The sequence below is a fragment of the Chiroxiphia lanceolata genome, chromosome 1, assembly GCF_009829145.1.
Source record: "Chiroxiphia lanceolata isolate bChiLan1 chromosome 1, bChiLan1.pri, whole genome shotgun sequence".
Taxonomy (NCBI): domain Eukaryota; kingdom Metazoa; phylum Chordata; class Aves; order Passeriformes; family Pipridae; genus Chiroxiphia; species Chiroxiphia lanceolata.
The window spans coordinates 108,073,110-108,099,002 of NC_045637.1; the positions used below are offsets into that span (position 1 = coordinate 108,073,110).

At 37.5% G+C, this 25,893-nt stretch overlaps 1 protein-coding gene across 3 annotated transcripts in view; it reads right to left on the bottom strand.

Annotated features, from left to right (window-relative positions):
• The window catches only part of SEPTIN7 (septin 7), a 78,444-nt gene that overhangs the window by 48,989 nt on the left and 3,562 nt on the right, over positions 1–25,893 (bottom strand). For 2 of the 3 annotated variants that reach the window (XM_032683562.1, XM_032683577.1), the window contains exons 2-3: positions 13,633–13,637; positions 10,870–10,972 (exon numbers count right to left, since the gene is read on the bottom strand). In XM_032683562.1, coding sequence (XP_032539453.1) covers positions 10,870–10,972; positions 13,633–13,637 — 108 coding nt within the window. The remainder of the gene's footprint in view (positions 1–10,869; positions 10,973–13,632; positions 13,638–25,893) is intronic. The other variant, XM_032683571.1, reaches the window with a different exon arrangement.

Sequence of the window (25,893 nt, forward strand, 5' to 3'; positions counted from 1 at the left end):
CTGAAACAATAATTCAAATAAAAATTGCATGTACTGTAAGTATCCCAGACCATAACCGAATAAAAATGGAAAAATTCCAGCACAACTTTACAGAACAAATGAACATAAAGTGCTATTTTATTGATACAGTAACCTACATAGGGGAGGGGATTTGGCGTAGCAAGCAAGCTCATCCTCTTCAAGGTCTGACTTTGCTAGAGTTTCAGGTCACATGTGGTGGTCCCATGGAAAACAGCTGGGGTGTGGGACAAGAAGCTTCACTTTTCCTGCTCAAAATAACTTCTGTGTTAGTTCCCTCCCAGAGGCTTCAGAATGCATGGAAACAAGGTGGTTGTGATTTTGTTTAAGGCTACTTCTTCCTGCATTGGAAGACTCATAGTAACAAGGTTACCTTTGGCTTCTTCAGAGCAGGGAGTGTCATACACTTAACACATATAAACAGATTATATGATTTCTTCTCATAACTTAAGTTCCATTGCTGAGAGCACAGACAAATAGGCAGCTGCAAACACGTGCAACCATCTCAAAGGTTTCTACCTTCCCCAGGTCTTTTGCCAGAAGTCTGGAGATACAAGGTTAAAATCTGGTGACTGAAATGTACTAAGTTCAGAAGGGCAATACCCTTAAACATAAACTTGAACACTACTTTTATGTTGCTAACCTCTCAACACATCACGCTTCATCCAAGACCCAAGAAAACTTGTACAGAGTCAAGCTTGTCTTCAGGTCCTTTAAAAAGCCCCTTCTCTTACTTATTCTTGCAGTCCTATGTAAAGATAGGATATTTTTAATGCAGGGTATTACATGAGTTGCTCAAAGGCCTCTTTGACAGGCAGTGCCACTTGTCATGTAAAGCATTTTCTGGGGTGACAAAAAGAAAACAAACCAAACCATCTTCATCAATGGCAGATAAAAATAGCTATTAAGGAAGACAGAGGAACAAAAAATAACCGGAAACTGACATTTAAACTGTCTCATACATAAACCAAGGAAGAACAGATGGTAAAAGAGAATTGCTGACTTTCAAGGCAAAGAAGTTAACTCACAGAAAACCCCCTGCAGCATGAGACAGAAACTTTAACAGTATCTCCTCATCAGAAAAATCGTGCAGATGTGAAGGTAAATTAATGAATCACAGTTTAATACAGATACAAAGTAAATGTTTTACAGATTTACATCACAGGGTTACAGGGGATATTTATAAATGAAAGCTAAACTACCTCCTCACCAGAATATTATATCATGGGTAAACCATTCAGATATTTCATGAGACAAACTCAGAATACTCCTGAGATTCCCTCACAAGTAACAAAAACCAGATTATTCCAAAAGAATACAAATCCAACTACATTTGGTGCAACAGTTCAAAACCCTTTAGTTCAGTGAACCATTGGTCTGACTAGTGACAACTAGAGCCTTGAAAATGAGCATTTCCATCCCAGTAGAACAACATAACATTTTGTTACATCTCTGGTAAGTAACATTTAAAGGCAAAAAATACGGGTCTTAAATGACAATAGATCAAGGACAGCAAGTTCTAAAACACCGGAACAAACTGAAAATTTATGTCACTCACTTCTAAAACATGTGGTTCCCTACCATGCTTTTGAACACAATGCATAGTATTTGAATCTCGAAAGACAGACAACACAAACAATGTGGATCCAGGTAATAACAACTGATGCATGTGTGCAACGAATCCCCTTTGTTGCTCTTTGCTGTCTGAGTTTATCAAGTGTCACCTTCTGCTTATCGGATAATTATATACTTCAGCAGTGGTTTGTTTCATATTTCTTCAGTTTAACACAATGCTCATTATCCTGTACTGCAAAGTGTTCCACAGACATCGAACAGCTGCTTTCAGACCACTGCTTTCACTGCCTTAGAAACAGAAAGTGAACCCAAGATTCTGCATTAGCCCATAAATTCAAAACTTAACATATAATGACTTCAGACTGCAAAACTGCTATTTCAAATGGCAGTGCTGTTTGCAGTTTCAGATGTCACCTGGGAATGCTTCAGATTCTTCTCCAAAAGGCAAGCTGTCACCTTACATAGCACCACTCCCAAGCAGTAAAATACCATGGCCAGATGCTGTTAGAACTAACACTTTAGCCAGCCTTTAGCTGGCTCACATTTATCCGTGTCCTTCCACTGCATTGCTTTTCACTTTTAAGGGAATCAAGCCCTTGGCCTTCTGCAATCACAGACCATTTCTGCCCTTCTGAGGAAGCATCTGCCTCATGAAACAGTCGTTTAGCCTTCAAAGCAGAAGTTTCATGAACAGAAGGACCAGAATGATGCACTTTGCATTAAACTTTGACACACATGTGGCTCCAGTTATAAGCTGTCAGCATAATTTCTGGCTTAAGGTTCCATCAATAACTGAAGTCAAAACTTCAGTGATATAAAGCTAGAACTTCTTGTGAAATTAGGAAGCCAGGACCCTCAAAGAAAGCTTTCACTTCAAGCTTAACAGAGGGAAGGAACTGCATTGAATGCCATCATTACACACTCAACACAGTTTAAATCAACACTGATGGAAACTTAGCACCATTCCAAGATAGAGTGCAAGAGTTCTTACATTTGTGCTCCCGGTAAACTACCTACAGTGAAAAACCAGGATGAAAGTAAAGGCTGACAAGAACTCAAACAGAAAAAAGTATTTTGATGAAACCTCCAACCACTGGTAAAGTCTAGATATTCTGCCTTAAGTAATGTATTACGGTAATTGACTAGAAAAACCATCAGGCTACAATACCTAAATAGAAGTGAGAACTAAAATTATTATTAGATGTTAATTCTCTTCAACAAAAGTAATTCTAGACAAGAGTATGGCATATACTCTAACTTATCAGTAAATGTGCTCAGAAACTCAAAAGAAAAACATCCAAAACCCAAAATAAAAGTTGCATGCAATAATCGTACTACATACTGAAAAACAACGGAAAAAGAAAATTTAACAGTTTCAAATGGATTCTGACTTGCAAGATGAGAGGGAAAACAATCATAGAGAATCACATTTAATGAGTCACAATGGCTTTACAACAACTGGATATTTAAATCAGAAATACTCTATCCACAAATATCACTTTGGTTAGAATATGAACCTATTCCTTCATGAAATTGTCCACTGTTCTTGATACAGCAGGCAAGCCTAACATACTCAGCCAACAAGAAAGAGTCAGTTTTAAACTAATACAGCATATTTATCTGTATAAAAAACTGGCTTCTACTTTGAATCATGCTCTAGGCTTGTATGGCAAAGATGGACTCAAAACCAGTCCTGGAGTAAAGTGGCACCTTACTATCCAGGGCTAAGGAACCGAAAACAGTAGTAGTGTAACTTCTAACAGGTCATTGCTTACTAGATGTGCAACATTTAGCTCACACACTACCAGTGCACCATGATAGCTCAGGACAATCTGCTGAGTAGCATTAAAACAAGTGTTGGACACCTCATAACCAATTTAAGAAATAAAATATATCCATTAGTTTGGTACCTTCTCTAAGACATGTTCGAGTTCACACATTAAATGCCACTACAGCTGAGCATCTACAAAAGCATAGCTAGAACATCATGTAGTGACTAACTATCCTTATTCTAATATCAAAAAGCCAGATCCATTCATTTCAGTTAAATTGTGACCTACAAACCTCTCATCGACAGGAACAAGAATCAGGTTCAAATGCTGATCTCGTCATAACGAACAATGGTACTGCAATAAATTAAATATCAACAAAGTAACCGTGTGCTTGTGCGCATGTGTGTGCACGTTCAGGTGGATAAAATCAGCATGGACATTTTTATTTGGAAATAAAATGAAAAACTGGTAAGCTAGGATAAGAAAAACCACCTGGAGCAAAAGTATTTATGTAGTTAGAAACACAGCAAAAGTTACAACTGGGCTGAAAGCAGTTAATACCGTGACAGGATTAATTATATCAGTAACTACCAAAAAACTCCACAAAGTACAAAAAAGTGAAGATGATACCTACACAATGCAGAACACAGCATCACATTAGAAAATACTGTGAAATTTCTAATGAAATTTCCTGAATTCATCTATTAGAGACCCAGTAAAAGAACTAATGCCACTTTTTATGAGACTGACAAGGTAATGACATAGAAAAAAGAAAATGTTTCCAACAGAATCATCACTTTTTAAAAGAAATAAAAGCCAATTAGGTTACAGGCAGATTTTTGAGAAATTATGGGTTCACATCCACACATTTAGAAGTAAAAGTCTCTTCCCATGAAAACCTTTACCAGGAAACAAAGAATTTTAATAGAGAAATTAGGCTCTGACCAAAATGCCACTGCACGAGAGATCAGTTTTGTCTATATTCAAAAACCTAAGCCTTACAAAATCTTACCTTAATTTTACAAAGTTATATTTTAATAATACTAGTACTTGGTACTTAATGTTAGTTGCCAGAATTTGAGTCATGTAACTGCAAGTATCCAGTAAGAGGCACCTTACTGGAGTTGGCTTTCATATAATCTCCTCAAGAAGCTTTGCATCCAAACACTTAATAAGAAAAAAAAAAATCCAAAGGCTCTTTAGAAGTTATCCACTAAGCACCACAATTCCAGCTAATGTCGTAATTGCAAACAATTAAAAAATGAGAATTGAAGATCAATCCTTTTAAATACCAACTTTAGTTCTGGTCATTAGAATCTTTAGGCTACTGCACAGAGGAAAATGTTTAAAATGAGCCTAACAAAAAATGAAGATGATTTTTTTTTCCCATATTGAGTGATTAAAAGCCACTACATTAGGAGAAATTTGTGAGAGTCTTTCAAGAGCTATAGTTTCTAGATAAGCTCAAATAGGTAGATTAACTGAATTTGCCTGACAAACTTTCAACAATAACACACTGTAAAAAGTTTCTCTTCCTCCATCAGGTTTTAGACTTCATGCAGGTTTCTTTCCAACTCTAAAAAAAGAAGCAAGAAGAGCATGCATGTTGTAAACTGTAGTTCACTGCATTACAAAAGCAGGAGGGAGAAAAAAAAAAAAGACAAAATCCACCCATAAACCAACAAAAAAGTATGAGAGAAGATTTTCTAATTGAAGCCAAGTACTCACATGAATATGCTCTCATCTGAAAGTAACTCAGTGGAAAATCATGCACTGCAGGCCAGTAAACTCACTGTTAGGTTACCGATCTTTCCCATCTTGAACAGACACTCACTTCTTCACAGAATGATCTTCAGAGCTCATCTATTCTGTCTTTCCAAAAAATTTTTATCAACTTCTTTCCACAAAAAGGAGTGATAGGCTATTGGCGAAGCATTACTCCAACAACAACAGAGTACTCCAGAGGAACATGTCATCTCTAAGCATGCACTGCCTCCATTTTGAGTTCCACCAGTTTTCAATTTCCTTAGTCTTTATCTGGAGTAGTTTTATCTACTCCATTCAACCTATTTTGCTTTGGCATCTCCATCAGGTACATGTAAATATTAAGCCATCAATCTTAATACTTTGTAGACACCATCACCGGAACCCAAATTCCTTCTTCGAAAAATTTTGTAACCTTAAAAACAACTCTGTACTTCATGGAAACATCATAATTCTGTCAACAGAATACCTGCAGCTTATTTTTTTTTTTTTAATTTAGTTTCCTAAGGGAGCTATATCCACCACACCACAACAGCTGAACCCAGACTTCAACTTTTCTTTATGGAAAAGGTACCCTGAGAAGTGAAACTGCTGTCTAACCTGGCCCCAGCCCATTGGCACAGTAGTACTGGCCAGACAGGCAGGCAGTCACCAAGCAAGTAGCTCAAGATGAGCTGCAGCCAAAGATGTAGCAGGGGTAGGAGACAGAAGCAATTGAGGTATTGTAAGAAGTCACAGGGGAAAGAAGGCAGAACACATGCAAGAAACTTTGCCAGTTCTTTTCCATAATATGCTTTTTCTTTGCAAGGGCTGTACACCAGTGTACTCTCCTGACTGTAAACACAAGGAAAAGCTCCTATGCAACAACGTAACATGGGGAAGCTAAGAACTTACTCAAAAGGTCAAAACTCACTTTTTTTCCCCCTTCAGTAGGTTTAAAAGAAAGTTAAGCTACAATTGTGTGGTAGTAGAGCTTAGAGGCCTCTAGAATAATGTCAAGGTTAGGCATTGAACCCCCAGCAATGACAGTTCCCTGATCCTGAGAAACCAGGTAATGAAGGTCACACCAAAGGCCAAGCACCTACTCAGATATGGTGCTACTAGGGACACCACTAAAACCTTCATTAACAGGATTTCAAATCACAGCAGATCAACATGAACTGAGATCATCCCACAGCTATTTCTACTAAACTGTACTGCCCATCCACAGGTTATTTTTCATTTATTTATTCTTCCTAACCTACCATATGCTTTATGAAAGTGGTAATTCTAATCAGAACATGATCCATCACCAGAAGACACCAATATTAAACCAGTCCAAGTTTTTGTTCAGTGAACAATAAAAGCATTTTAAAATCAGTGTGCTGCTACTTTAACATAACTTCAAGTCTTGCAAAATACAGTCCTTTTCTTTGCATCCACGCCAAAAAAACATGTTTAAACCAAAACACTTGAGTGTGCATATAATTACAAACTAAGCACTATGACAATATTGTGTGACATCTTCCTTTAAGTTGTAATCCACAGGTGATCTACAAGGCTAAAGCAACAATTTGGAAACAAAACAGACAATTTACTATAGGACAGGTTTCAGAACAGCTTTCAAAGTCAAAGCTACCAAACAATTGCTCAAGAATTATGAACTTCATAGAAAGGTCCTCTGAAAAGTCACTTGACTGTAAGTGTTCTGTACATTGCAAATCAGATGATTTTAAATAAAATAACATTTGAAAGTCCAACCTCTAATAAGACTCATGAAGCCTGAACAGCTTAAAAGTATATAGCTCTAGGAAAAGTCACCACAAATAATTATTATTGAGTACATAAAGCACAGGAGAAAAGAATTTTTTAAAATTATGACTTTGCATCTACTTGGGTGTTGGTTCAAATCATGTTACCAGCATCATTTCAATACAAGAACAACAAAAGAGGGATTTCCTGACTCCGTGTTTAGAAGGAAGAAACACTGAAAAGTAACTATTTCTTCCACACCTCATTACACTAAAACAAAAACATACACCCACTATTTAAGCAAGTGTAATTATATTAATAAACAGACAGAACTATAATTCAACAATTAAGATTTTCTTTAACTGTGAAGTCTTCCTTCCTTAAGCATCTGACTTAGGCATGTACTGTCCTCCAAAAAAACCCATACAGCAGAGAAATGCAGAGAATACACTTTGGATTTCAAACAGACTAAATATTTATGTCGGGTTCTCAAGTGTTTCAACAGCTATCTTATACTTGAAGAGGTTATACAAGATTATGAAGAAAGCAGACTACTAAGGCAAGTCTGATATTTTTTCTACTGTTGAGTTTTAATATTTCAGATGTGGAACCACTACTTAAATGTCTTACTTTGAAAGCATCAAGAATGAAGCTCAGTTTAATGCATACTTCTGCCTACTTTATGTCTAATTCTGAGAGGAGGTGCCTGTTAGTTTTTATTCAATAAATCAAGTCATTTCAGAAGCAGTGCAACAAAAACTACTGCTTAGCCTTTGAGAATATAACTGAGAGTGACAACTGATTAATAAGGAAAACAGATATTTCAGTCTTCAGCTTCTTAAGAGAAGTTCATAAACACTAACAGAAGAAACAATATGACTTAGAGAAAACAGAGTTTAATGAGACAAATGCTGAAATGCTTATTATGGGTAATATTATAAAGTAACACCACTTCTATTACGATTAACTTTTCAATGATTCTTAAAACATTAAATATAAAAAGGGTATTTAAACATTCACTTTTTATACATATGAGTGCAGTTCATAACCACTTCATCCTTTGGTTATATTTAATGTAAACACCAAACACCTCAAAATTAGCAACCATACTTACAGAAAAGACCTCACTAGCATCACAAGCCTCAAATAAATTAATCTTAATGAGTCCTGGCTCAAAGAGTAAGTTACAGGACAGAACACTGGCCACATGGCTGAAGTGTGGCCACTTTGAAAGTAATGCCCCCAACCAGCTTAGATCAGCCCAGATATGGAGCAGATAACTTGTCCTAGAAACTATGCTAGAAGTTACTCAACAACTGCTCAGCCTTATGCACCCCCACATTTCAAAGCCCACTCTCCGACTTCACTGGCAGAACAGAAGTGCAGGATGCCACCACATGCTGCTATGGGCAGCCCCATCATCTCCAGGGCAATAACTGGGAAAATACACATTTTATAGAGTACATTCACACTTTAAGCACCAGAAAGGTTCTGCAAAACTGAACAATATCCCCGCAAAAATTCCAGCTGGGAGTAACATCAGATCTGTTTGATGCCGTACATAATACTCACTCGGTCCCAAATATCTTACACTGTTAAACTGACCACTGAATTGTTTCTGCAACAGCAGAAACACACACAATAGTACAACCATACCAACAAGTCCCCCCAAAACACTGCTCCAGTGACTTTTCATCCTACATATTCCAAGACAAAAAAGCCAGATATCATGCTATGCACATCTATGAAATTTAACTGATAATTCCAGACTAAACTGACAACTAGAAAATAGTTTCTGTACAAATGCATTAGCTGCAATATCAAGCCTCACAGACACCCGAAAATAGCTGGACGCAGAGATCACAGATCTCGATTATGATTTGTTTTCTTCCTTGTACCCATTTAGCAACCACAAGCATTGTTTTTCTCATTTTTCCTTTCAGAACAAACAGGTAACATACTGACACCCAAGTACCAACAAATAAAGCAGATAGCCAGCAGATTAGTAATTGTGCAATTTACAGCAAAAGGTAGCCATGCACACATGTCTCTTGGCAGTAGAAAGAGCAGAAGAATATTTTAGATTATCTCCAAGAGATAATACGTTCAGTATTGTTATTATTCCAGCACTGACCATACACAGATAAGCACTACATTTAAGTTTTAACAAATAGACTACAGGTAATTCCATTTACTGTACAGAACTGTACCATTATGTCAGCTAAAGACCTGAAACCAAGTCAGAGAACACTATCTCAAAGGATGAATGCAGCAATAAATAATTACAATTCTAAGAATCTAACTGCAGATTACACTGCAACGTTTACCAACACAAGTGACCAGCAATACACAAACTGTTGCATCCTCATATTTAAAACAGATGTTTTTTCAGGGCATGTAACTTTGAAACAGAATCATTTCTGTACCCCACCCCTCTCCAGATGTTAGGGTACTAAAAGATTAGCCATCATTTTGTTTAAACACTCACTTTCAAGCATCTGATTTCTATACTTAAGGGTTAAAAGAAGAGAGTTAGATGCATTTTTAATTCAGGAAACTTCCAGACAATGGCTAAAATTTCCATGCAAATGAATGAAATCTTAGTAGTAAGTACAAAAATAGTAAAACTAGGAACAAAATTTTCTGACCAACATCTCATTTTCAATCTAACTTTAGACCCATTTTTCTTCTTGACAGTCATAATCTTCTACAGCTCTCCTAAGTGCAACTGCTTTTAACTTAGCTACAGGCAACCGTAAGAATACCAAGGTAATTTTACAGACTGTCTCCCGTTCTAATACGTCACTACATCTACCACTTATGAAGATAGTTTCCTCCCTTTCTCTTCTTTTTTTCATGCAGATAGCAGAAACACAAATTTTAGCTGAGACTAAAGAGTTTTGTACCAAATAATGAATTATGTACTTGGATGCCAGACTACAAAGGAACCTGTAATCAAGTTCCAAAGGAAAAAAGAAACGCTCAAATTTTAAAATTCTAACTCACCTCCGGAATCAAAAGAAAATTATAAATTATCTACATCGAGTTTTCACTGATTGATCTACGAGTTTTCACCAATTTGACCCTTATTTCTAACTCTGTCAACAGTACTATTATGTTATGTGCTACGTGTACACAGTGTCTGCACAAGACATCCATTGTCTCGATGACAAAACATTGAAGCATTATCAAGCTGGCCAATTTACAAAAGAGAAAGCTAGATACCAATAAAGCAACTGTTGGCTATTACAAAACACTTTTAAAATTATTATTATTATTTTGATCATTACCATGTCAAAAACGGGTCACATATCCAGTAGTATCAGTTACACACAAGCGTACCTAACCTTACTAACAGTCTACAATCATAAAAGCACTCAAAAGAATGAGGAAAAAAAATAAATCAGATGTCCTAGCAGGAAATCTGACAATTTGGGTCATCACTGAAGCCTAAATGAACTATTCTGGTTGGTATTATTCATTCATTCTAACTGTAGTTTCTCATTTTCTGTAGTCCATAGGGAACAAACTATTTACATTTGGTTTTCTTTGCAACCATACAAACTAGAAAGGTTTGTTTAAATTAAAGCTTTGATTTTGTAGCACAGTTTTGTGGCCACAGAAGTGCAGGATATACAGGATCCTATTGCCTGGTTATGTACAAGGTTTGCCATGTTGCACTCAATCATAAAAAAAGGTCATTTTTTTTTTATTCAAATGAAAATCCAAGTTCAAATTACTTCTGTCATACTTGCAAGCCACATTTTAGACTAGATCCACACCAAATGTTTTTCTTAAGACAGTATGAACTATACAGTTCTCATTATTTATTCTTCTCCTCATCAACTTGCACATCAGATAACATGTTCTTTTTAACCACTCTAGTCTAGCAGGGGAAGATCCATGTTTTCTCATGAGACCATGCAAAACACATTTACATTATCATCACAGATTTTAAGAACTACAACAAAATACTTCCAATGATCACTACTCAAAGAAAGAAACTTACCTACTACCATGAGTGTGAATTCAAATCCTCTCTTCACAGACTTCCGGTAAACTTGATTTGGAAGGTTTGCAAACCCCACATATCCTTCAAGGTTCTTCTGTTGCTAAAGCAAGAAATATTTAGAAAAAAAAAAAAGTTAAAAGAAAAGCATGTGAATTCTTAGTTGGCTTGTTTTGGTTTTTTTTAAGTTATTTAAACATTAACTTCATTTTCACATTTGTAGAAAAGTGCTGTCTACCCAACCTCTCAACAAGCTAAGCTGCTTAAATTCAAGACAGTGCAATGAACTGCAGCAATAAATCAGGAAAATTGATTTTTTTTGACTGGATAGCCAAAAAACTGGCACACCAGTTCTAACAGTATTTTGAGCAAGTACAATTGTGACATTACAATTGTGCAAGCCCAAGAGTGTGAATGTGCAAACAAATTAAAGTATAATCAACTTTGTACCAATGCCCATTTGAAACACAGGCAAGTACCAAGAATAAAGCTTTCCTAGTCATGGTGGTACTGCCCCAGTATGATGGGGACTAACCTGACACTCCCTGCTTCTGGGTCACACAAGCAGATGCCTTCAGGCTTAACCCAGAACTCCACCAATGCAGCAGGCCCTGCAACAAACTTCAGTTGCCTTGTACTGTGAAGAAGTTACCCAAAACACTGCCTCTACTATGAAACAGGAGGAGAATTCTGGATGTTAGTCGCTGCTACTTCTCACCACATTAATGAAAATGCTGAAAGGGCTTAAAATGCCTCTTCCTCACTGTACTAGAGCCAGTGATCTTCCAAAGATCAACTGTGCTACCTTTAAATCACTCTTCCAGCAGAATCCTAGAAATGTGTTTGTTATCACAGCAGGTCTCAGGATTGTCTTATGAGACAAGACAGTTAGTTATTTTACAGAGATACTTTCTGAGACAACTGTCTACTTAAAGCAACACAAGGCATTGCCTCTCATGGAGCAATGATTTCAGCCTTCAGGCTTTATGCCCACACAAAGTTGAGAGGATGTGATGTGATGGTGCTACTGCCTCAGTTTCAGAGTTTAAGAGAGTTATATACATCCACACAGCTAAAGTGCTGTCTTCAAGTTTAAATTCCACTCCCTAAGACAATCTTCAAGAGGATGGAGGAATTCTAAAAAATAACTTTTAACAAATTCTTCTACTGTATGCAATAGAGCATGGTTAATTCAAGTCTGGTGGTTGACTCATGCTTATTTCAATGGGTTTTTTTCCTAAAACTGACAGAACAAACTTAATGCAGTAATAACTCATAGTTTTTAAATTAAAAAAATATAATTTTTTTTTTAATTAAAGCAAACCTTCCTTGTATGCATATAAATCCACTATCCCCTTTAAAGCATTGAATGCAAAAACAACTAGTTTCTTTGCAATCCAACAGCCAATCAATGGACTCTCTGCTTAAAGTCACATAATTGATTTCTCCATTTGGCAAACAAACTATGATTCTCAAGCAAAGCTACACCACTACAAAGACTAAGTTATAGTTTCAAGTTCAAATACACACAATGCAACAAACATTATTTCTCTAAATGTAGGAATCTTTGCCTGGTGTCATCAAGAAACTCTTTTTCAAAGATGTTTTTGGTTTCAATATAGTCTTTGGTGAAGCAACAGTCTCATCTGAAAGGTTTCAAAACATTAAAAAAAAAAAATCAGCCAGGAATTTAAAATCCAAATATTTGTTTTAATTTTCCAATCTATTACTACAACTCCATGTGAGGAATGGAATCCATCACAATCTAAAACTCTGAGCAGCCAATGCTTCAGATATTACATGACATGCAGGTCGGTGCTTTTTAAGATTAAAGAGCTCCTTAACAATGCAGGTCCTTAATAACTATTAAGGATATGGAACTGCTATTCATCCTACCAGATGTAAAATATCTAATCACAGTCAGACACTCCTTATGGTTCTACTTGTCAACCATGTGCATTTTTTAACATCTACATACCTTTTAATGTGTGTCATGCTTACCAGAAACAGCTCACCCCCTCATTAACTCTAGCTAATGCTTCTTTTGCTTAAAAGAATCCATTCACATGTAATTCTTGTTCTGAATTATTGATATTTCTCTTCCCTTCTCTTTCATATACAGCTCCACATTTAGCATAGTTTTACTCTTAAGAACTTTTAGATCAAGTATAAAATGCTAAAAGAGAATAGATGGCAACTTTTGGGTTGTTTGCTCCGTTAAGTGGGTCTATAGCAATTACAGCCACAATTTTAGATAATGAAATATAAATGTTACTAATCAGAAAGATGAAGATGTATGAAGCGTTACACTGGGCATTAACGCTGTATTTAATGGGAGCATTTATACTCCACAGGAAAGAGCTGTTCAAAACACTGAAGATGGACATCAGATTCATATTTCTGGCACACCAATTAAAACTGAAGCTTTCAACATACTGTTTTTTAAATGGTTGCATATTTTCATAACTTGCTACTTCTAAACAGACCAGAACAAACTAGGAATTGAGTTTCTTCAATTCCTGCAACAGCTTTTAGAAGAACTTAGTACTTTTTTTGTTAAAGAATTGACTTCTGCTGTATTGATCATAGTGTCAAGTGAGATCTCATGTTTCGAATATTACAACAGCTTCCCCTTAACTTTTACCCCTTCCTGATTTGCAAGTAGCTGCCACTTAAACTCAATTTTAGTTCACCTACTAAAAACCTAATGCTGCTTCTATTTCCACAATAGCTATAAAACATCTGTATCAAAGTAATACTTACAGCTACTTTGTAAACAACACGTTTCCATCATTTCCAGTATGGAAGGTATCAATAGAACACATCCAGAAGTAGTCCAGTAAAACGATGAATTTGAACCATCGCAGCAACAAGTCCATTCAGGTGCAGCCGCGATCCAGAAAGAGAAACAGGGGTGGGGTGAGAAAGAAAAGAAAAGTTACTTACATTTGACTAAAGTAACCTACAATACTTCCCACCTACTGTGCTCAGGACACAGTGTTTTAGGCAGAATGGTTTGGGTTGGAAGCAAACTTGAAGGTCATCTACTTCCAGCCCCCCGCCAGGGGCAGGGACACCTTTCACTAGACCAGGTTGCTGGAAGCCCCAACCAACCTGGCCTTTAACACTTCCAGGGACAGGACATCCACGATTTCTCTGGGCAACCTGTTCCAGTGCCTCACTACTCTCACAGTAAACAACTTCTTCCTAATATCCAATGAAAACCTACCCTCTGTCAGTTTAAGGCCATTCCCCCTTGTCCTCTCAATCCATGTCCTTCTAAAAAGTCCCTCTACAGCTCTCTTGTAGGGCCCCGAATTTACTTTGTTAGTAACATTAATTTAGTTTGTTCTATACATATGACAGCTTAATTTCATGGTAATATACTACATGACCTCCATACCATTTAATGATTAAGACAGGTAATTATTCAATAGTTCTTTTTACTCCAATTATTCAGCATGCTTTTTCTCTGCTATACGCTACCTGAATCTGTAATGGGTTCAAGGGTATTTATTTCCTTCACAGGTGCTCACCAGAACATGGAATCTCATTTCACCACACTACTGCATAATATTTTTATTTTAGAGTGGAAAAGGTACAAAGATCAAAGCCATTATCTCAGCAAAGAAGAGCCACATGGGCCACACCAAAGTTCCTGTCTTCAACAGTGGCCAAAAACATATATCTAAGGTAGTACATACAGAATAAACTGAGAGCTATATTTCTCAAAACACCTCCACAGTAACCAAAAACTACCTCTCCAGCATTTCAGATTGGGGTATTTTTGCACTTCAATATCATTTGACCAATTCCTCTTCCATGCACACTCTTCTTAGCATCATAAAAACTGAGCATCCACAAAAGCCCCTGTAGCAAGCACTCCCTCTGTACATTGTCAAAGGGAGGACTTAATAATTTCAAAATTACCTCCTGCTAGCTTTATTGCTGCACAGTAGTATCTGCGGTGAAAACAGCCTTAATAATGTAGCACACTTCATTCAAAAGAAGCCATTTCGTGTCTCTGACTGCTTCTGCTGCTCTTACATAACACTGCTCTAGCGCTGTACTCTTCTGGAGAGGCCAGGGTGAGAGCCGCACGCAGTATCCAAGAGGCAAAACACTCACAGATCCACAGAAGGATCATGTGGTATCTCTTACTCTGATCCTTTCTTACTGACCCCCAACGTGTAACTCATTTGACTCCTGCCAAGTACTGAGCTGATCATACTGGGAATGGTACACAGGCCTAAGACCTTGCTCCTGAGCTTTAAAAAATGCTCTCAGCTTATCACGGAGCATACAGCATGACAGCAGTCCACGGGTATCACTTTATTTAATAATATCACATGTATTCACTACACTGCTTTTCAAGTATCATTTTGTATCAAGTCTTCTAACATCTATTGGTTCTTGTAGTTGTCCATCATCTCTGCTTTAACTTAGCACAAATGAAAGTAAGTCATACAAATAATCAGAAATTTGGCCTTAGCTGACCTTCGATGCATCCATTCTGCGCGCTCAAAGTTATTTTAATGAAGATCTCCCTCAAGCAAAATGTCAGAGCCCACACAAACCAGCTGCAGAGCTGGTGTTTTTAGACCCATCATTTGAATCAATGGAAAAATAGCCAGCAGCAAGCTGCTCTAACTATGCAAATGAGAGAAAGGAGCCAACATCACTGGCTTTCCAAGGAGTTCTAAGGGAGAATATTGACTAAAAAAAATTTAAAAAAAAAAAAAAAAATCTTCTTTTCTTTTTTTTTCCTCTTTCTCTCAACCCTGTCTATCATCTTTGTTCTTGCCCAGAGACCATAATTTACATCTCTCCTTTATTCTGGCATGACTGTGTCCAGGAATGATAAATCTAAAGTCATTCTTCAAGTATTACCATCTGAGCCAAAAGATGACAGTCTCTGGCATAATATCCACTGCCTGACATCAGATCCCTCTGATCAAGAGGAGATGGAAGTCTAAGGTGAGCTAAAGACATTTTTTACCTCTGCAGAGTGCAACCTGAGAGCTCAGCTCACACTCAACACGGGTAAGTGCAGCTGCTGTGCACTGGTAGCAACCAGCAGCCTGTAACATGATGTTACGAAAATTCTTCAAGGATTTCTGACATAGCCAAACCAGCAGCAAATATTAATGAAGACAGCTGGAGAGAAAAAAAGAAGACCAAACAGAAAAGCAGTGTGACATCAGGGAGTCACTGTCCTTTCCAATCAAAGTTGGCTTTAGTGCTTCTCAATCAAGCTTACTCTAAGAGAAAGAAACACAATACCTTTTTTTCCCCTAGTTACCTTCAAGGAAACACTATTTTTAAAAATATCCAGAAGCATCATAGAATGCAAAAATTGTTGAAATCTGACCCAATATTAGAAAGGGCACAGATTCTCATTGCATTAGGCATAGTACAGCAATCCTTCTTGTCATCAACAATGAAAATAAAAGGTGATCATTTTTAACTTATTTCACACAGCTGCAACTGGGATTTTATTTACATATGCTAGAATTTACATATGCTAGGGAGTCAATTTGATCTGGTAAGATACCTAGACATAGGGCAAGTTTTCTTTATACATAGTTTACCTTGAAAAGATGTCAGTGCTGCCAAAATATAAGAATTTGCACCTGCTCTAACAATGATTTCAATCATTAAAACCATCTTTTTGGAACTTTTAGCTAAATTTCTGCAAACACTCCAGCCACAGTACTTCTATGCAATGTCTTACCATTATGCCTGAGTAAGACATAAGTTGGATACAGTTTGTGGCTTTACATAGAAAGACTAGTCTATAACCACTGTACTTGTATTTCCTGTGCTATACCTAACACAGTACCTTTTTAATGTCTTCTAACAGTGCTAGTTGTTTGAAGTCTCCACATCAGTACACAGAAGCCTCCAGAACTTGCCAAGAAGGCCTTCCCAACATCTTCAAAACCCCTTAAAGCTTGCTACAGTTTAACAAACTCTGCATTTTTTTCAGTTGTCAATATGGAGGTAATACCTAAAACAAACAGCTTATGCATATCCCCATCTTGTCCTCCCATATCCCAGAGGCAGACAGCAACTGCATGTCTTACAACTGACAGCTTTTGTTACTGCATTCTTCAAATAGTGGCTTTGGGTAGCAGTATTTAGTGTAGTCAAGCTTCTACTACAAACCATAAGCACTTGTCAATATAATACACAGTATCTTAACTTCCTTTCTTTCCTCCACCAAAACAAAAAAAAAATTTAGGATATACACAATCTATATTTTAAAACAAAAACAAACAAACCTGAAAACAAACAAACAAAACTCCACTCAACTTTGCATTTAAAATGTATGGAAATACCAATATAAAGGTGAAACTCACCAGACCTACTTGCAAAGTTAAACTTACGCGGAACATCTGTGAACGTGTTTGTCCTTTCACTATTCAAAGTACAATAAGAATATCTGCTGGGTCAATAACATCTGCTATAATCTGCATGGTAGAAGCCTAGCACTGATGGAAAGGAAATGAGCACTTCTACTCCCTCAAACAGGCATCAGTTGCAGACTGCTTTTATAAGATAATCTGGCTTCCAAGCGTGAACCTAGGGCCTGGCCTACATTTGAAAAAATTAAAAATATTTTTCATAAAGAATAGGAAAAAAAAAAAGAAAATCCTTTCAATGCATAACCACAATTAAGAAACAGGGATCTCTTTCAGTCTCTAGTACCAAGGTGATTAAGTCAATAACCAATAATTTCAAGCAGTGATCCAGTGAATGGACTTCAAATTTAACCATTCCTCAAAATGTCACTAGGCATAGTGAGTACAGGTGAAGAGTGAGCTTTAGGTCTTTTCCCATGCCAGATGCTATCATCTAGTTTATTAAAGATAGTGCTGAAACACGAGTGACATCTAAGAGCAACAGGATTCTGCAAGAAGGATTCTGCACTGCAAGGACCAGAAAGAGTAGAAGCATAATCCACCTGTTGAGCTACAGGCAGCGTGTCCAGGAGGAAAGCAGAAAACTCTAAAGAAAAACAAAGAGGATGTAGCAGGCAAACTAGTAAACCTTGTCTGTTAAAAAGAGATCTGACAGCCTTCAGAGCCAGTGTACAGTAACTGTGCACAGACCACTGCAGCTACAGCCAACCCAGCCAGTGCTGCAGCTCTTAGAGCAGCCAAAGTGCAAGAAAGCAGACAACTACAGGAAAAAGAAGTCAGTTAACTATTTAGAAAAACAAAACTAATTATAGACAGATGGGAGGAGGAAGGGGGCAGGGAGGGGGGAAGGTTGTTGAACTATAAAAGCAGGCCTGCATAACTAAAACATACAATATCAAAAGTTCTACCCATGATGACTCCACAAAATATTCAGGCCAGCCACATATATCAACAATTTCTTTTGTCATAGTTCAAACTCCACTAGAATTAGTTAGGTGATTCCTTGAAAATGAAGTAAACCTTTTTTGTGCATTTTAAATAAAATCTAGAAGTACAAGAATACAATTTTAAAGCTTGGCTTTTTTGTGCATTTTCCCCTTTATTCTGGCTTGCAAAAAAAGCCTCAGTCTGCCTGCAGAAAGCAGCACACAAACCCATCATCACAAAGCAACTTGCATATAACTCAAAATCACATTTGACAGTAAAGTGACCGATTATTTTCCACTCTATAAAGTAGGGGTCGAAATGAAATGGCAGCTGGGACCTCGTGTCAGGAACAGAACCAGATCATGCATCAGCCACACATCACTTGGTGTGTCTGTCAAGACTGTTAATCTTCCTTCCTAACTCCTCCTCCTCAGTTTTGCCATCCCTGAATGTTTATTCCAATACGAACACCAAACCAAGGGTTGAAGACGACAGACAGAAAAGAAAAAAAAAAAAATTAAAAGACACTGTGAAAGATTCCTGGATACAAAGCCTCCAAGGAAAAAAACAAAAATCCACTACAAAGTAAAAACAAACAAACAAAAAACTCCAACAGAAATTAAAATGAAGTATCTGTATTCCACTTCATATTTAACATATTTCTTGTCTATGTAGTTTGTGGATGTTTCCCAAAAGACATGTAAATAAAAGATTCTAAAATAATTAAAAAAAAAAAAAATTACCAGTCAAAACCAAAATGGTGGGATCTTTCAGACAGTTTTATCTCACAGTATTTTCACCTCCTATGAAGCCAGCTAAACCATGGGTTTGAAAAAAAATTTTTAAGGAAATGGAAATTCCTCCCCAAGCAGGTCAGTGCCTCTACATGGAGACCATTTTCAAGAGTCTCACTTAGCACTGGAAACATAGTAGAAAAAAAGCAACAAGGCACAGTAAGTATTAAGAAACAGTGTATCATTTAGTTCCTTTGCCATATCCTGTTGAACATTTTTCGGTTCCTTCAGGCTCACCTTAACATTGCATTTTTTTCAGAATTTGCAGATTGATCAGTTAACTCAAAGAATTAAAAAAAAACAAACAAACAAACAAACAAACAAACAAAACCAAAATACTCAAAAACCACCACAAAAGCAAACCAACTGACTCCCCCCCCCAGTCTCTAGGTGAAGCAGCAGTAACAGGGCATCTTATATATGCCGAAGCACAGGAGTGAATTTTTCAGGAAGAGTAATTGGTCCTGCAATCCAACTGGCAGTATTTCAACCAAGGGACTCCGGAAAAGGCATCTGCAGGTGTGCATGCTGCATTTCCTTCTGTTTGATGCCTTGAATACCAACAGAAGTGAACTCCCTAGTAGCATATCCCATTCTCCTTCCTCATCAAGCAGCTGTAAGGATGGCAGTACAAGAAATAGCATTATTACATTTCTAGCCTAAAGGGCTACTATCAGATCTAGTAAAATTTCTTTAACATGTAGGTGCAGAAATGCTAATGAAAGGTGAATCACTCATGCAAAATTACTAAAGAACGTTTGACGTTGTCAAAGCGAAGTGTGTTCCCCTTAAAGAGAAAAATTACAGTATTTCATCACTGGTGCTTCTGTTAACATGGGCAATTTTCAATTGACATAACTAGGCTTCTACTATACATTTCTGTATGGTGGATGCAACTCCTTCCAATGCAGAAATCATCTGTTTTACCGTATATTCTTATTTTCCTATACTAGTTTCTATGCTCAACACCTCACCCTCCAACTTATAGAAACCTTCAGAAGTCCTGCAGGTTTCACCAAGACAGATATTTTAAGCTAAAATTTTAAGACACGTGTCCCTGTCTTTTCTTTTGAAGTGTATTGTATTTCTGTGCTGCAGCAAACTAGTACCCCAGAACAGTGAAACACAAGTACTTCTGAAAACACCAAGTCTTTTGTATCAAACCAGCAATTTCTTTGGACAAAATTAAAATAACTCTTGAGGCTATCTCACATTAACAAGGTGTCACCAATGAATCAGTTAAAACACCTTTTTTCATTAAAAGAAGCATAGTGGTAGCTCAAAGTTAAGTTACCGTATTTACTGTAAGTCGAAGCAAAGTAGGTGTTTTTCCACAGCATCCATTTTCCCCCATGAGAGTATATTTTAATGACATCAAGAGACGTAATTTAGGCTTTTTAATTATAAACTGAATTTTCATGATATGCTGAAATTATGTTTACTTTTATGTTTCAATACTTCTACTACAAGGTTCATCAAACCTTGAGAGACCTCCTTAGGGATATTACTAAATTGCTAATTCTTTTTAACTATTTCCACAATGAGTTCTGTATTTAGAATATAAAGAATTCTAATGAGACCAAGAAGATTAAAAAAAGACACAGGTGCTATTATAAAAGAATTATGCCAAGTATTAGAAACCTCTCCATGTGTTAAACTTATGTTTTGAACCACAGCTGGCTGGCTGCATTGTTTTTAATTACCTTTATTTTTAAGCTAGAGAGATTCCACAGAAAGACAGCTTCCATTCTAATTACTATGTAAGGAAGATAGTAAGTAAAACTTAAGATTGTTTCCCTGCAGGTTGCAATAGCAACTGATACAGAGAACAGTCCATATTGAAAATAAAATCTATCAACCAGGTTTAATATTAAGACTATTACAATACAGAATTGGTATAACTACCATTCATCTGTACTACATGTTGGCAGTTAGAAACCCTAAGGTTTTATTTAATTTATTCGATGTCAAAGATTGCATTTTTAACTTGGTGTTACTGCACACATTTCTCAAATAGGAAGGCAACCCAAAAGCATCCAGAACACCAGCAGTCTAATTGCCTTGGATGACAAAACTAAGGAGTGCGAGGAGTGAAACCACAGCTGGATAGCAAACCATCCCAATGATTAACAGCACCAAAGCTGTCGGCTTCCCAACTTCCCAAGTACGTTTGGTTTTGGCATTAGTGAGGAAGCTGGCTGTGAAGAGCATGCATTACATGGTCAGATATGTACACCAGCAGAGCAGCTCTACTGCACGATTAGCCCTGCTGTATTTTAGAGTGGGAATTAAATCGTCTGCATACCTAGCTGCCACACCAGAGTACTCAATGGCCAAGATTCACAACCAGAAACACAATTCAAAGCAAGAAGAAAACCAGATTGTTGCTGCTGCCCACAGCAACAAAGAACTGAATGCGCCAAAAAAGGAGTCACCTTTACCTAAGGGAACACTGGATGCCTTGCAGGAATACTGCCAGGCAAGAAGCCAAAGCCAAAGCCAGGGCCAAGTGAAAATCATTCAGCAATCATGTTAGAGGCCATCCTTGAACATTTCTTCGCAGAAGCTGTGTCTTCATCACTTTCAAAGTCTTCTCCAAATAACTCTTGCAGATGTTTGGACAAACAAGATGTCAGGTGTCCCTTCGCAAGGTATTAACACTCAAATAACTTAACTTGGTCTGCATAAAATACCTAGCACTGATACAATTTTGAACTCACCAACCGAAAATTTCAACTGTTCCAGGATTCAGAACACAACAAATTTCAAAGACCTTCTACAGAGTCCCAGTTAAAAACATGAAAAGGAACATCACCACCCAGCTCAAAGATTAACTTGCTGAATTTGAAACTGGTGGTAAAGAAAAACTCCCTGCTGAAATTCCCAGCTTTCCTGGCCAAACTTTTATAGGATGGGGACTCATTACCCCACCTTCTCTTCCTTTCAAGCATCTAGTCTTCAGCACTGTTTTGAACTTGCAACATTTGAACATTTTTCCCTTAACTGATTGAAAAGGAGATTCCTTTTATTCACAATCCAAAATTGTACAATGAACAACCACATACTCTAGTTTTTGCCCCTGTCTCTCTAAGGTCTTTTGCCTCATTGCTTCGGTCACTCACTTAGAAACTGCAAGTTCTTTCCATCACTCTGAAAACTTACAGGTTTGCAGATGCTCCCAGAATTGCAAATAAGAGCACTGAAGGTCAGTATTTGGCACAGCTGAACAGTAGGAGGTGACTGTGAACTCCAGCACCATCCTGCAGTAGTTTTCAGACTATTCTCCTCCAAGTTCTCCCTCAACTAAGTGCTAAAAAAATAACGCAGAAGAAGGTAACAGGATGGCTCCCCTTTACCTATCATCAAGGGATTACTCAGGTCTTGATTTTGAACCATCTGGCAAAGCCTCCCAAGAAGAAACTAATATAATCTTGAATCTCTTAGTTTGTTAGTACACCTTTACTAATTACAATTAGGAAGCGTTTGTTTCCATAAACCGGGTAGGGTGAGAAATAAGAAGATGGGTTTCTTGGTATCATTTCTACTCTGGAAATTTTCACTATCCCAAACTTGAAGACACTAAATTACTTTTAAGCTGGCATCCAGAACTGATTTTGAGTCATATATTCTGAGTTCTACATTCTTGTTTTAAAAAACTACAGTGAGTATTGGTAAGATCACACAGCCAGAAAAATCTCTGTCATCAGAAAGCTTCCAGAAAACTACCTTTCTCCAGCAACAGCTTTTAAGACCTCACAACTGCCTTTTTTTTTAATGACAGGAAGTTAGCTAAAACTGGTATCTCAACTTACTTAAGATTTGTTAACAGTTAGGATCTGGTCAGGACTAAAAGACCCTCTGCACTGCTAGATTTCTGCAGCCATCACTAGTCAGTGCTTTAGTTTTGCAAATCACTCTGGAAAGTCCCAATGCTAATATCAGCATTACCATAAATGACACAGGCAACATGCAACAGCAGATAATAAAAACCAAGTCACCTCAGCCATTCAGTGCTCAAAGAGTCACAGCTGCTGAAACAAGAGCCATTAAACTTTGCCCATTTGTGTTTATCCTTAGATAAGTCACCAGCTCAGCACCAAGATGAGAGTACTGCATTCTTAACCACTAGCACTAATTCCTGTACCAGGACACAGTTTTCCTCCTTCCCTATCTTAACCACTGGTAGAGTGGAAATAAACAAGTTGTACAACTAGATCAACTACCCCGTATCTCTGCTGCCTTGGGCACACAAACAAAAACTTCCAGCCTACGTTAAGATTCAGTGTCTGGGTGGGAACAGCAGTGCCACGTTACACCAGTCTAAAGCAGACACTAAACTCAGACTGTGTGGATGTGCCTACTGCCCAAATGGTCAGCTGAAGTTCCATCTCTTGCCTAGAGCCCACTTGTATTTCTTTTTCCGTGCCAACACTTCTGTGATCACATGATACGAAAGGTTCAGGGAGCTCAACTAATAGAAAAAAAAATAATCTTGAGGAAGAAAAAGCCGGCAGTTCCCATGAGTTGAGCTCCATGAACTGACTCACTATTGGCTTGAAGAGGCACCACCATGAGGGTGAGGAGAGCAGCAGAGTTGCCTCCTCTCAAGCAGCTGGCCAACAGACTCACATAGCAACTGGACCATCAGGGGTGAGGTCAGCCTTCAGAAAATACCATTTCTGAAAACTGTACATCGAACAAGTGAGATCAGCTCACATGTCCAGCTGAAAACTACCATAAGGTTAACTTTCCATTACATCAGCAAGCTCATCTAATCACACCAGTATAGGAACACTGGAGGTTTTTCTATACTGTGTGTAGAAAAAACACACAATCAAGACAGGATTTTTCAACTGCAATCCAGTTATACCACTGCAAGCTATGAAATTGTATGATAAGGTTCTTAAGAAAGAACAAAATGGAAAGCAGAGGATACTGCCGGGTACACTAAAATTTCCTGCACACTGTGAAAAAATTATACATAGATGAGATTAAAAAAGGTTTGATTTAAACTTTGTTAATGTTAACTTATGCATTCTTGGCAACTTTGACCACCTTACTAGGTCAAGTTTCATTTTATTACAAGTTCAACATGAATCATTACATGAATGGTCTTTTAATGTATAAAATACAAAAATAGGTAGTATTTCATGCATTATTCTTCTAATAATCTACCTGCTCATAACACAGTGACAATCTTACATTCATGCCATCTTACATTTTTGTCAGCATCAACTGCAATGACCTACAATGCTTTCTCAGACAAATGTCACTCCAGAAATCCTGCCATCAATTACTTCAGCTGCCTTTCTGAAAGGTCTCTTTGTAATAACATCACTGTATGATAGAGTGATTTCTACATACAATAAGATTGTTTTGATTGGAATTTGATAAAGTACTACTTCGTAGCTCAACACTCACCAACACTGTTAACAAAGAGCACACCTTATATACCTAGTTTGTATTTCTTTCTTTCAGGTCATTGTTCCTGTCATGCTTTACCCCACAGCACCGAAAAAAAGCTTCACATGGGTTATTCTCTGCTTTAAGAGCACACTTCTAAGACCACTGTCACCCTTAGATCTTTTCTGTGGTCAAATAAAAGACCAATCTAAAGTAAATTTTTTTCTTTCCTCAGGTCTCACATATTTTGTGAGTATGATGCAATCTTTCCATTTAGAAAGCTCTATTTTAAAAATGTCACACCAAAGCACGATGCTGTATCTTAATATTGATCCCTCTAAAGCTACAGTGGGTCAAAGGAGGAAGAAATCTCTCTAACATTTTAATCAGTTCTTCCCGTGGTTTTATGTCAACACCTTTATTATTCAGATTTTAAAAACAAACAAAGAAAAAGCACACTACTATTAAGTGTAAAGAGAGGAAAAAAAGAGCTATAAAAAAGAGTACTATCTTGAGATGTTATTTCCAATGTTGACAAAAAAAATTCTAAATCTTCTGCGCTACTAAAAATTAATTCAATTTTATTTTAGTTGCTTAAGTGCTTCTGAATGTAACACCCATAGTGATATTGTTCTGCAATACTGCTTCCAAAATTATTTGCAAACGCATACTGAACTATCACTGCGTTAAATGACAGATATCTGGCATGAAAACGGCACACAAAGAGCTGTTTGAAAATATGATACAGAACTATTCTCTTCCCCCTAAGTGGCTTTAAGAAGGGCTGCCAGGCAGTGCACTGCTTGGAGCAGCAGCCCTACCAGCCCAACACTGAACCTGCGACTGGCAGGTTCCCGTAAGGCACATTTAGAAGCGTGGAAAGGCACCGATGCACAAAAAGCACAAGATTAAGTGGCTTCTGCAAGAAGGAAGCCCAGGATGTACATCAGAACGAGGTTAAGTCAGGCGTGTGTTGTACATTGCTCTAGCTCAAACTCTATCAAAAGGAAAGTGGATGCATATTGTCTTCAGAAGTTCTTATGAACCTACTGGCTGCTTTTTGATTTTTAATGTGAAGTAAGGATGCCATAACTTATAGTAGTTTCACAGCCATGTTCACGCAATGCAGCAAATACCTGGTTTTAGAGGGCAGCTGCATTAAACTACAGCAGAAGGCAAAACTACAAGTTATGTAAGTAAATGCTGTTTCGATTCTTTCCTGTTAAAAAGCCCCACAAAATGGAAAACAGGTACCTGATGACACTACAGAGCTATCAGTATGCAACCACCAAACCTGGGCTGCAAAGAAAGCCCAATTTGACTCATCCCTGACATATGTGAAACTCACTCTGGCAAGGTGAACAGGAAATCACTGGTTTCTGTGAACCGAGTTCCTGGCCCTAGCAGTTGAGAAACGTCTTTACCTCACTTATGCCACCATCCCCACCTCTGCAAGACATCTATTCCATAAACAT